The sequence below is a fragment of the Periplaneta americana genome, chromosome 15 (assembly GCF_040183065.1).
Source record: "Periplaneta americana isolate PAMFEO1 chromosome 15, P.americana_PAMFEO1_priV1, whole genome shotgun sequence".
NCBI lineage: Eukaryota > Metazoa > Arthropoda > Insecta > Blattodea > Blattidae > Periplaneta > Periplaneta americana.
In genome coordinates, this window is record NC_091131.1 from 141,696,078 (window position 1) to 141,710,801 (window position 14,724).

General features: G+C 34.7%; 1 protein-coding gene across 3 annotated transcripts in view; it reads left to right on the top strand.

Moving 5' to 3' along the window:
• Positions 1-343: 343 nt before the first annotated feature.
• The window catches only part of LOC138715414 (lysozyme 1B-like), an 83,587-nt gene continuing 69,206 nt past the window's right edge, over positions 344-14,724 (top strand). The window contains exons 1-2 of one of the 3 annotated variants that reach the window (XM_069848278.1): positions 451-465; positions 10,714-10,809. Coding sequence is in view for 1 of the 3 variants with exons in the window: in XM_069848274.1 (XP_069704375.1) it covers positions 2,415-2,449 (35 nt within the window). In the remaining 2 variants the exon portion in view is untranslated. Of the gene's footprint in view, positions 466-2,411; positions 2,450-10,713; positions 10,810-14,724 lie in introns of those variants that run through there. The other 2 variants (XM_069848275.1, XM_069848274.1) reach the window with 2 other exon arrangements.

Consider the following 14,724-nt stretch of genomic DNA (forward strand, 5'->3'; position numbering starts at 1 on the left):
TATCATGGTCCTTGTCGTGGTCCTTGTTGTATTTGTCATGACTCTACACTTGTAATTTAACAATAATAATGTTTTCCCTATTGCCAAGTGATTTCTCTATCACACGGTATTCCCGAAACATTCAGATCACTCGTGGACTTCAGATCGACAACAAAACTTTCATGTTCAATGTTTATTTGAACTTTATCCTTGATTTGGTATGGTTGCTCCCGGAATGTTCTGCATGTATTTTACGTTACGTATACATATGTACGTAGCTACTTGAATAATATAAATGATGTTTATATTCTTCCTGTATCTCACGGAACAAGGAAAAAAGTGCAGGATGGGAGTGCCAGAGGATCTCAACACACAGCTACTGGCGAGGAAATCCCGTGCGGAGAGAGTCTACATAATGTATTATAAACCCCACCTATCTTCATGTCTAACTAGTCTTTCGCCTACCACCATAGCTCTCTGATCAAGGTAAGACAGTCCACATACTTTCACTATTGGAGAAGCACGCTCCTTGCGTAATGATTAGAACCAATAATATTCTCAGTGTCTCCAAAATCCGCTATATGTTTTATTTTTAAGATTTTGCAGGAGAACGAACAGAGCATTGTCGCTTTTAATTCCCTTGATATTCAAAGCTATTTAGATATAATTTTATCATTTATCATGTAATGATTGAAATTATACCGAAAGTAGCTTTGAAAATCAATGGCCTTAGGCCTAAATGTGAAATGCGTTTTTCTTTCTCCTGCAAAATCATTTTAAAAACATATAGCGGATATTCAAGGTGCAGTGACTATTTGTTAGAACGTAGACCAGCGGTCATCAGCACAGTGCATCTTCTGGCTAGCGTCACTTACCCGCAAGCACTATAGAGCATCCATGGCTGCTGGCGGGTATACAGTATTTCAGTGGTGGGGTTTCCGTTAGTGCCAGAAATTACGTCAGCAATAATAGTTTAATGAAGCAAACAATGTTCACGTATGCATCTAAATAAACATATTTTATATGATTAATAAATACTTAGTATGTTCGTTTACAATGTCAGTAACTTAAAAGTATATATCTTCTGAAATTGTGGAGTCCAGTGAAAGAAGAACACAAGCCACAAATCTTGATATGTAGAATATCCCATTATTTTACTGAGATTTTAACTTTTCATCTGAGTCCAAGACTGATTAGAACTGGAGATAGGTATACCCAAGAAATTGGCATAAATGATTTTTCGAAAATTTCGTAAATTAATATCTGCCGAAATTACATTTTAAAAATATATACTCGGATATAATTTATTTTAGAGTTAAAAGTACCCGAAAAAACTGAAGATAGCAATATAAAATCTTCATAGGTTTGAAGTGGAATGGCTCTTGTGCTAAGGCAGGAAAATGAAACAAGTTTCAGTCCACATAATAATAATAATAATAATAATAATAATAATAATAATAATAATAATAATAATAATAATAATAATAATAATAATAATAGTAATAATAATAATAATAATAATAATAATAATAATGATAACAATAATAATAATAATAGAATAACAATAATAGTAATAATAATAATAATAATAATAATAATAATTAGTGTTGTGGAATTTGATCGATTAATCGATAATTTCTGTTGTAAGATTAATCGATCAAAAATATTTAATGGAATATCGAGTCGATTAAAATTAATTGGTTGTAGTATATATTATTATTTTAATGGAAACTCATACTACAAATTCCGACAATATTTCTCTCTCGGAAATTGCTTACTTAAAAGCACAAGAGTACTGTTATTTTCTAACTGTAAGCTAGCTAGAGTAAGAAAAATCTTTGCACAAACACTTCAGAAAGAAATGGAAATATGAGGACAGTGACCTAGTCGTTCTAGTCTATCTCTATTGAAAGTTGAAACACAATGCGAAACCCTTATTAAGTTTTATGGTTATCCTAGAAAACTTCCACCTTGTTGTTAGCTCATCTTCCTAGCATATGAAATACATACTTTTCTGGGACTCGTCCCCCTCATCCCTTTTAAAATAGCCATGTCTACACTGGGTGTGCATGTGACAGCGTAACTACCTTCTCTTTTTAAAATCTGGTAATTCGATTACAATAGTGCCAGTCTTCTGTTTCGACCGCTGTACTTTTGCAGTTGCAGTTTCTGTATTGAGTTTTATACGAAGGTTGTGTGTTTAGTTTTATAAAGAAAAAAGAAAAATCAGTTTTCTGTGGTTTGTGAAAAGTGTAAACTCCATTATGTCATATGAGAATTTGAGAGGTAAACTCGGTGAAACGTTTCGATTTAAATTGAACGATCGTGGAGAAGTGCTTGACAGAAAAATAAAGGTTTTTCGTTTCTAGTGATGCAGGAAACATTGTTACTAAACGTAGACCGGCACTTAATTCGGAGCATGTGAATGCACTCACATGTTTAAAATCATGGATGAAGCACTATTAACTAGGTGAGTCTTCATTCTTTTTGTTACTTATATTTGTCTCAAAAGGTTTAGGAGAAATTGACACAATAAATTATAAGCCTCATAATAAATATGTTAGTAAATAATTAAAATAGTTTTTTTGTAATATAACGATACAATATAGCTGTACAGATGTACAACATTAATTTAATATTTATGCTTATCACTGATCACAAGTTAAACTTAAAAATAATTGTGTATTACAGTGTCTTAAAACATTTTTTCAACTCGATCAAAATTCGATTAATCTATCATTTAATTGATTAAATTCAAATAGTTAATCGATTAAACATTTTGATCGATCAACAGCACTAATAATAATAATAATAATAATAATAATAATAATAATAATAGTAATAGTAATAACTGACAGTATTACCAATAATAATGATAAAGACAACTATGACATTTTTTCAATTTTCTGAATTTCAAAATATGTCTCACTAGTATTTAATCACATAAATGTTATGTAATATAATTTCAAAACTCACGATTAACTCGAAAACTTTAAGCAATGGAAACATTTCGAAGACAAATCTGAGAATCCACAGTTCTAACAGACAAAGTTTATCAGTCTGCCTACGAAAGTCAGCCAGACGCAAAATGCTCCTCAGTTTAACTCGTCTTAACTCGGAAACTAGTAAAGATTTTCAATAGCAACCACTTCTAAAACTAATCTTCTTTCTTACTAAACTTTTCTCTTGCTTTGTCTCCCACATCTAAAGTGAAAAATAGAAAAGTTTGCCGCTTACTAACTTTTGAGGATGCCAATGTTTTATTTTGAACAGGTCACTTCGAAGTTAATATTTTTTTCCCCCACTTTCGAAAAAAGATTTTGATTTCGAATTTTTTTTCTATCTATCAATCCTAAAAATTACAGCGCGATTTATTATCATAGACGCTACGACATGATAATGTTTAACGGTGCGGCAAATAGAATCCTAAGCTAAGGATGCTTTTTCCCTCACCCTTCTGTGCCACCGTGCATTTTCCGATACACTGTTTACTTGATACCCATTTCAACGAGTGCTGACGACCACTGACGTATACATAGCGTGCAGAAAATATATTACATACTATGGAGCGAGGTGTGGTGCGACTGATACTGATTTTTAGAGCTGTTTTCGTTGTACTTAATACACGCAGTAACAGCACAGTTTCTTCCTAGGTATAGTCCGATATCAACTAAACTTTACAGGTAAATAATTTATTTATATTAAGGTGACTAGACTACCAAAATGAAAAGAAAGGGACGCTCATTGCAAGCTGGCATGATTCGACATTTTATCTACGTGCGTTCACTATACTCCCTTTTTTAATTCCAGCTAGCAATTTATTATAGTAGTTAAGTCAGCTTTACATAGCTACTTTTTAGCCTACTCCAGTCCCAGGACATTTATCTGCACCACGAATGCCATACTTTGGTGACGAATAGGTTTCCTTTAAGAGCTGTGGTCTTTTCTTCAGTAAATTGTAGTACTCCATGCAAGAAATATCCTTAAAATGAAATGGCATTTTGCAATCAATATTGCCTTTAGTGTTTTAACAGAGTCCTAATTTCTGTCAACAGTCTGAAGACAGATAATCAACGAAAACGGCTTTTCCGAATATATATTGCTGCCGGGGATTTTAGATACAAAACTTACAATCTGGATAATGTTTAAAAAAAAAGCCTTCATTTTTTACCACTTCGAATGTTTCATTTCACCTCTGAATAGTTTTTATAATACTCGAAATAATTTTAGAACAAATCGCGGGATTTACAAAAACACAAAACGGACATTTTTAAAGAAAATTAGAAAAAGGGACATTTAACGTCCCATTCATATTTTTCTCGTAACACCGGACGAGAGGCTGAGGGACAATCCCGTTAAAAACGGACGTCTTGTCACCTTTTACACCAGCTCAGCTCAAATTGATTCGGTTGAAATGGATATAAGTCATTTATAACAAATGACATTGGAAACAGAATCACAGCAATAGTTCACGGCTTAGTGGTAAATAACCAAAGATCCTACATACATGACATGACGTACGATGTTAAAGCGTGTATAAATAAACTTAAAAAAAAAAGCCCGTCGGATAACTGTACAACAATAGGAACTCCAGTTATTCCAGGAAAATAACATATGTTTTCTAGTATACACATTAATATCACAGGATCTTCATAATACGGTTTAATATCAACAAAACTGTAATTCATTTAATGATACGTTTCTGACTCTATTTCAGAAACGGACCGACAGAATTATTATTATTATTATTATTATTATTATTATTATTATTATTATTATTATTATTATTATTATTATTATTATTACTATTATTATTATTATTATTATTATTATTATTATTATTATTATTATTATTATTTGGCAGACAGTGGTTTGGAACCTCCCCCTCGAAAACTAAATCGATTTTTCCCTCAAAATAGTGTCCCCTGCATATCTAAAATTATTCAAGGTGGAAAATTTGGAAATGAACACACGATATAGCCTAATCGACTTAAAACAGACGTCGTTAAAAGGTTGAAATACTTCACAGTCGCAAACACCTGAGCGCAGAGCTTTCCTTCATGAAATATGAGAGGAATTCTCGAACAGAAAGCATCATATCTTAATCAAACGTATAAACTGTCATGTTGTAAAGTTTGAAGAGTAAACCCCCATGCTACTAGGTAATATGCGTAGACGACCAATCAGGTTTGCATAAAAATGCCTCAAAATTGTGACTATTATAGAATTTACGATTACTCTTCAGTTACGCTTTGTACAGCTGTCAAAAGAAAAAGTAGCCGCTAAGTTTACTTCGCGTATCTCCGGTACAATTCGGAGACAGACGATGTTACATGTTGGACCACGTTGCCTGATATCTGCAGTTATAATTATAGTGTTCTCCGTGTTATTGTGTTAACGTAATGGTGACATTTCAGGCTGGTATCCGTGAGGTCGTGCGTTCAAACACAACTTAGTGCATTTTTTTAAGAGAGAGAGAAAATATAATTGCCCCTGTCTCCTTTATGACTGTTTTAGTAATTAACATCAGGTTCGTGAATGTTTATGCCATGAATTTATCACTATTTATTATGACATTATGGCCGCAAATGGAAAGAAATATTATAATCGCAATCAAAATACGAATATCTTTCGTGGCATAAACAAAACAAACTTACTGGCATGTACCTTAGAAAATTCAAACAATTAAAAGCTCAAAAACCACAAAACAAAAAGCCACAATTCGATATTTAGTCCATCTTTCTCACATCTCGAGGACAACTTGCAGTCGAGTGGGCATGAAATCGACTAGTCTTTTGAGTTCTCAGCCTCGGTATAATAAGCTTCCACAAATCGTCAGAACGTCTTGGAGGGGGATTGGGCCAAAATTTCCGCAGATGCTTCTTTACTTGTGCCCCCGTAGCACAGTCGGAAGAACGTCGGAAACGTCGGAATTTAGATGTCAACGTCTTAGGTTTAAATCCTCATCATTCCTTTTCATTTTATTGCGTTACAGGATAGTATAATATAATAATATAAGAAGAAAAAACTAACACTAGAATTATGCAACTGTATTTTTTAAATCTAACATTTACTTATATCGGCAAAGAACAATAACAAAATACAAATGATGACAACTATTATTTATAACGCTAAAGAACAATAACAGAATATAAATGAAACTTCAATATTATTTATATCGCTAAAGAGCGATAACAGAATAAAATGATAACTTGAATATTATATATAACGCTAAAGAACGATAACAGAATGTAAATGATAACTTGAATATTATTTATATCTCTAAAGAAAGATAACAAAATAAAATTGTAACTTGAACAATGCTTGAACTCATAACCTTTGAATTATTAAGCGAACACACTACAGGGCGTAATTTCATTCACTTAAAGCCCTGGCATATGTGCCAGAGGAAGATGTTATTGATGTGTTTGAATATTTGGAAGCCACTGCTATCGATGAATTAATTCCGGTCTTTAACGATGTGAAAAACAATTAGGCCTATGTGAAGGGCCGTAGAGGCGGTAGAGGCGGTAGAGGCAGATGTTTCCCCCGGCCGTCCGTATGGAACTGTTATTTAGAGAGAATCTTTCTCGAACCATTAACACATGTGAGGCATGACATAGGCGTCTGAACAATCTCATGGGAAAGCCTCATTCTTCCTCATATTCTGTTCTTCAGTTACTGCGGAGTAAAATAGAAAGGATACATCAAGATATTGAGCGACTAGAAGGAGCACATTCCCCTCCGTGTAAAATAAGAAGTGCGAGGATTTGGATAAAAGAATTTGTCGATTATTGAACGATAGCCAGATAATAAAGGAGGAGACGGGCTAGCTTACCTAAGAACCATCGGATATAGGCTAATCTAGCTGGAACTTTTGAAACATAAATTACAAAGTACTGTATACACTATTAAATTTAATTTCTATTGTATGGTATGTATGTATGTATGTATGTATGTATGTATGTATGTATGTATGTATGTATGTATGTTTCATTTCTACCAAACAGATGACCAAGGGAGCGGTGACAAAAACGTCGAAATGACAAAGAACGCTGGTGACAAAAAATGTAGGGTGACCAGAAAACCGAGTGACTAAGAAGCAGTGACGAGATGGTATAATGACTAGAGTTCCGGTGACGAGAATTTCGGATACCTTAAAGATAATCTTGCAATTCATAATGGCTAATTCTCAACAATGGTAGGTGTAGCATAAGTAGGCTAATTCTCAACAATGGTAGGTGTATTTTATTAAGATTTTCTGAATAACACAAAACAACAAGCATAAGTAGGCTAATTCTCAACAATGGTAGGTGTATTTTATTAAGATTTTCTGAATAACACAAAACAATAAAATTTATTAACATATCTATACTTTCAGCTGAATTACAAGAACAAATTGCACATGAACGTGGATAGCAATCAATTCTGTGCAGAACAAACAGGAAAATAAAATAACACATAACACATGAAGGTAGGCTAACCGCGGTCCTCTATTTCTATAGGCTGGAATCACACAACCAGTTTTAATACTCGCTGTGTCACAGCAACAAACCTTCTCGGATTTGGCATTTCTCTGTTAGGAAATTTCATCTGATACAGCCTTACTGGTTCATGAGAATTCTGTCTTGATTGCCTATAAATTAAAAGCATAATATCTGTGTACTACGATTAGTAAATTTTAGCATTGTTCTGATTTGACTTCACCTTAGAATTATACGAAAAGACTAGCATAAGACTTGCTGCTGCTGAGGTAGACAGTGTACTTATACATTTGCCGAGCAACCCTTAAGTGCAGTAATGCTAGATTTCCATGAAGGTTCCATCACATTGTAAATGTAAATGCGTTTTTAATCAGTTAATTTTGTATGTTATTACACAAATGAAGCGATTGTCGAAGAAATGAGAAAGGAGTACCTATTTTTTCGTCTTGTTTTTCGCGTTGATCTCTTACCACTCATACGTCTCAATATCTGATAGTTTTACCATAATGTAATGGGATTCAAACTTTTTTTCAGTTAAACCGTTATTTTTTTATTTTTAGTAGGTTATTTTACGACACTTTATTAATATCTTACGTTATTTAGTGTCTGAATGAGATGAAGGTGATAATGTAATTTGAGAATCGCAACTGCAAATTCATTCATTCATTTAATGTTCTGCCCAAGGGCAGATCTTTCACTGCAATCCCAGCTTTCTCCAATCTTTCCTATTTTCTGCCTTCCCCTTTGTCTCCTCATATGATGCATATATCTCAATGTTGTCTATCATCTGATATATTCTTCTGTCTCGAACTCTTCTAAATATTACCGAACCGGGAAAGTCTGTGCCAGATACAAGTAATGTTGTTAATGATGTTAAAACTGGCGTGGCTGTGTAGGAATGAGTATTTTTTTCTGTCCTTGTTTATCATATTGTCATGGCGGACAGTGAGTAGTAACGCTAGTTTGATCTCGTGTATCGCCATATTTTTTCTGGAGGTGTACCCTCATTTCGTCTGTTATTTTTAGTATCTATTGTTCTACATCTGTTGTTCCATAAATCCTGCTATCATTGGTCGTGGAAGAAACAGGCAACAGGATGAAACTATTGAAGATTTTGTGAAGCGTGTGTTTGAGGAAAGATTCCACCATAATGGCGGGTCTTGCCAATCTCATCGAAGACTCGATAGTGTTGGAGCTGAAATCAGCCCTCGCTCGCAATACGGAGGTGACCGAAAAACTGGAGGCATACCTTCGTGAGAAAGATGAGAAAATTACCAGCCTAGAAAGGAAGTTGGAAGAAAAACAGGACACTCTAGAACAATATCAGCGCCGGCAGTGTCTCCGTATATTTGGAATTCCGGAAAAAAGCAACGAGGACACACATCAAATCGCCATCGAAATCGCGGCAAGAGTCGGTGTCAACCTGGTGGTGAGTGACATCGATAGGAGTCACCGCGGTGGGAGGCAAGGAGACCAACCCCGACCGGTGATCGTCAAATTTGTAAGCTACCGCAAAAGAAGAGAAGTGTTCATTAATTTAAAAAACTGTTAAAAAGATCGGATGTAACGTTGAGAGAAGATTTAACGCAATCCCGGCATGCACTACTGAAAGACTGCATCGCGAGATGTGGACTAACTAATGTCTGGACCACAGATGGCATTATTTTTGTTAAAATTGTAAATGTGAAACATAAAATTGTAAAAGCTTCTGATCTGCCGTAATTCATACGCAAGCACTAGTCCATATCATATACTGGGTGTTCATTTCAAAGTGTGTCATGACGTCACTGTTGTTGAGTCACCGATTTGAAGCGAGTTTCATCTTATATATCAGAGAAGTTGCCTATTATTCAAGGCGTTCAATCTGAACTTGAGAACGTGTACGATATAACTTGAACGTCGTAGCGACAGATGGCGGTCTGTACGGTCTGTGTGCTACCATAACCTCTTTCGAACTGTGTTTTGGGCGGGCAAGTCGTACGCAGGGTATTTGTTATCATCGGTTACGTACGGCAACATTCCACAACATAAATCAAATGCTCCGTGTCCATGTTGACCGTCGAAGTTAATGTCAACAAATACGTAAGTAATCGTCTTAACTCTCTCCCCATATCCCGACAGTACGTGTTTCCAAACAGTTCACATTCCTGCCACTATCGGCGTTACCGTACGTATCGGTACGTACTCTTCAGAATGAACACCATACTTGCTAGGCAACTTCTCTGGCTCATAGGTAATACGCCTCTGCGGAAATGTAGGAAGATTGAATTCTGTAGGCTCATCGGCTAGCCACATGACGACATACAGCGAGCCATGACACATTTTGAACTGAACACCCAGTACTACCACATTTTCTTAGTTCATAATTCAATTTTTACTGGTAGGCTTCCAATGTTCACTATTACTGTTATTTCGCATGAATTATTATTATTATTATTATTATTATTATTATTATTATTATTATTATTATTATTATTATCATTATTATTATTATTATTATTATTATTAATGTCTGTCATTATTGCATTACTATTACTTTATATTAATTTAGTTTCTGTAAGTTGTCAGTATTGACTGCACCGTTGTCTGCTGTCTGCATCCCCTCACACTTTTCACTTTTCTGCATTCCCTCCCACAGCCACACCCCCATCCACCCCGGTCACTCTTAACCCACTACACTTACACCTTCGACCAGTGTCCTGTTAAAATCGTCTTTCAGCTCGCATCCTAACACTTTAAAAGTAGCCCACATAAATTCTCAAAGCCTTCTCTCTTATTTCAACGAGTTCAATCTATTTTCTACCCTTTGTTCCTTCATGCTATTCTTATCTCTAAACTGTAGTTGAAGCCTTCCTTATCATCTTCTCTTGTAAGTTTAGATAATTACACACTCTGTAAAAATGATCGAATCGGTAAACGCGGAGGTGGTGCGTTATAGCCCATGTGCGATCGGACTTAACGTTTAAAATTGTCCATTAGTCTTCGAACGAATTCTTAGAACAGCCTGAATATATATTTATCGAAGTCGGTGCAAGCAACAAAAAGTGTCTCCTTGGAGTTGTAAACAAACCCACTAAATCAGGTTTCCTAAGTGATCTTGAAACATCTTTGCATAATCTTGCGCCTCATTATGACCATACTATTATTTTAGGCAATTTCAATACAAATTTATTAAATTCAATTAATTACGCTACAATTCAACTTAAAAACATGTTTCAGTCTTACAATATATCCATCCTTTCTTCCACAGATAGCCACCACACCCAGAAATCGGAGGCACTTCTTGACATTATTGCTACGACTAATCCTCAGCTAGTACTAACGAATGGACAACTACCAGCGCCAGGTATCTCAGCTCACGACATAATCTTACTAGAATATTCCTTATATTGTCCAAAATATAAACCTCACATCACATCATACCGTGACTTGAAGCATATTGATCATGATGAATTAATCAATAACGCACTTATCGTACCTTGGACTGAAGTGTGGAATTTACCAGACATTGACGACAAAATCGAAAAATTTAACGACGTAGTAGTTCAGTTATACTATAATCACGCACCCTTGAAAATCAGACGAGTCGGTAGACGCCCTGCGCTTGGATGTGCGATGCCTTAAAATTACTTATAACAGAGACACTGCTTATCGTAAATACAGACGGAGCAAGGACGAATTAGATTTTAATAATTACAAATTTCTAAGAAATAAATGTAATCAAACAGTAAGAAATGCTAAATTACGTCATGCACATTTCCTTATTCTACCTTCGGTCAGTATGAAATAATTGTGGCGTAACCGTAATAACCTGGGTCTAACAAAAGCAAAGCCTCGGGTAGATAACATCAACTTGACACTCAATAGTCCAAATAAACATTTGTCACTGCTCCACTTGAACCATTAAATAAACAAGAGACTCTTGAATTTCTTCAATCTTACCCCCAACCTGTGTAGGATAAATTCTTCTTTAAACACATTAATCCGACTGACGTAATGAAGACTGACGTATGAAATCTAAAGCCCAAGGTATAGACAATATAAATATCACTCTTCTATGTAAAATAATAGATGTGATCTTGCCGACCTTTACCCATATATTCAATACATCGATTATGACTGGGTTCTATCTCTCACTCTGGAAAATGGCATTAGTAAAACCTTTAGGCTTACCTAAATCTAACACGCCTTCTACAGTACACCAATACAGACCGATATTAATTCTTCCCACTCTTTCAAAAGCATTAGAACATACTGCACACAGACAACTTACCAACTATCTCGACGAACACAAACGCCTTGATGACTATCAATCGGGTTTTAGGCCTGGACACAGCACTAATACACCTCTATTTAAAGTGACTGAAGATATCCGTGAAGCTTGCATAGGGGTGAAGTAACGGTACTAACTCTTCTCTATTTCAGCAATGTCTTTAGTTCTATTGATATCGATCTGCTTCTTGCAAAGATGAAGACTTTGCATCTGTCAGACAATACCTTGAGCTGGATGGCCCTCCTACCTATGTTACCGCCAACAGTGTATTTCACTTGATAATCAGTTCTCTCCATCATGATGCACAAAGGCGGCAGTGCCGCATGGCTCCGTATTAGAACCACTACTCTTCTCTATCTACATTAACGACGTGTCAAAGAACTTACACTTTTCCGATATGACTTCTATGCCGACGACCTACAACTTTATATACGTTTTAGATCCAATACGATCAGTGAATCAATTGATAAGTTGAATTGTAACCTAGCTACTGTCTTGACTTAGGCGGCAATTTTGGTCTCGCACTTAACTCAAGTAAGACTCAAACTATCATTTATTGGCCATAAAAGTTTAGTTAACTCTCTTAATAACTTAACAACACACTAATCCCTTATTCATTTGTCGTAAAAAGTAAACAAATCTGTTCCTCCATTCACTGTTTGAGTCGTTCTTGCCCCATCAACTAAAACTTATCCTATTAAAGCCATACTTCGATTATTGTGTTGTTCTGTTAAGTGACCTAAGTTCTCAACTGTCAGTCAAGTTACAGCGAGTTCAGAATATGTGCGTCAGATACGTGCAACATCCGACGATATGATCACATATCACCGTCCTTCGTAAGTATTTCGTGGCTCCGACTCAAAGAGCGTAGAACTTTACACTCTTTGTCTTTACTCTTTCGAATTCTGTATACTTTAACACCAAATTACCATTCGTCTCGTTTCTCTTACTATACTCTAACCACGACGTAAATACCATATCAGTCATCTGTGGCACGCTACAGAAGATCTTGTTATTCATCATCTTTTACAGTATCCACCTCGCAACAATGGAATTCCTTGTCACAAATTATTAGGGGCTGCAAGACAATAAACATTTTTAAAAATAGCTTAAAGGATAATCTTATTAGCAATCACTCCAATTAAACCGACTTAAAATAACATTGACTACATGATAACTTCTTCCTTTAGACATCATCCTGATAGTGCTGTATTTTCAAAATTGTCTCATAATAATATCTTCCTATTATCCAACATTATTTGAAATATATTAAAAATATATGTATTTTAGCTTAGTTCTGCTGCACAGTTTGTATTTCATTGTTTAATTAATAGTTCATAGTACAGTATTTTACTGTTTAATTCATAAGTAACTCTTGTATGCATGTAACTCTTATCTAAATCAAATTGTTGTATTCTTTGTAGCATAATCCGCAAGTAAGTTCATATACATATATGTATGTATACTTTTTGCTGGTTGAGTGGAAGAGGAGACCTTAAGACCTTAATTCTGCCGGCTAAAATAAATTATTATTATTATTATTATTATTATTATTATTATTATTATTATTATTATTATTATTATTATTATTCATTTTCTCGTAAAAAAATCTGTGTAGAATGATACATATTTTTACAGTGATTTAAATAATATTTACACATCCAGGAAACGACCTCAAGACTCTGCAAGTCACAATAAGCGTGGAAAAACAACTGCATGTCTTTGGAAAAACCCAAAGTATTGAATCTGCTTTAAGTGAACAGTATAGACTTTCTATTGAAAAGCATAGTGAACTTGGTAGAACAGGAAAATTTTTGGCCATCCTATAAGGATCTTGGAAAATTAGGCCTTTTATTTGGAGGACATGACGAGAGTAAATTATTAAAGAATAAAGTAGTCTTACAGAACATTTTAATGAGATTGTAAGACACGACAGTTTACTGAAAACACGTTTAGAATACTCCACTGTATTTCGTGGCATTTCACCTTCAATTCAGAATTCAGTGGTGCCAACTTTTGAAAAAGATTGGGTGGGCTCAAGCACTTGCGTTATAAGTTAAATAAATCTCGTAAATTAATAATAACAACAATAATAATAGTAATAATAATAATAATAATAATAATAATAATAATAATAATAACAACATCACAAATTATTATTGGTTGAGTTCGAGCCCATATAATTTGGTGCCAGTGTGCAGAATGACTTGATATTTTCAGTGGGCGAAGTCATGCATGATAAAATTAGGAAAGAGTTTTATAAAACTCCTTTCGTAGCTTTAATTCTAGGTGAGTTCTGATATCAGTATGAAATCGCAGTTATCTTCAATTCTGCGATACGTAACAGAAGATGGCGGCGTTGAAGGTGTTTTAAATGCACAGACGTGAGTAAGAATAATCCGCAAGTGCTCTTCTTGAACATGCTCTTACAGTCATTAACTTATTTCTCAAACCTATAATGGAGTGGCTGACATGGCGGGAGAACATAATAGTTAACATGCAAAATTTCGCAGCCACTGTAAGTCAGCGATTTTTGTGCACAAACTAAACCTTAGTCTTATTTCAGTCTCCCAATTCTATTAAACAAGTAAAAGCGATCTTCATTAATCTTGCTGGATTTTCCAATTTTTTTCTCTAAATAATCAAAGTTGGAATATTTATTTGAATCAATAATAGATAATGAAGATTGTGAATGGGACCACGAAACTGTCGTTTGTGCACAAAGGCTGTTAAGTTTATTGAAGGACTTTGATTTTATTTCCTGCTATTAGTATTGGCTGCAATATTCTCACAATCTGATATTATATTTCAAAACGTAACAGATGTTGCTTTTTGTAATATAAAAATTAATAATTTGGAGGAGTACAAACAAGGACTGGGAAGTTATTTTGAGGAAGATTTTGCTGCTGAAAATTATCCTCAATCTGGAACATCACGGCTGGATGCAATTCCTGGACAGAATAAGAAAATTTTATAGGCTATAAGCGC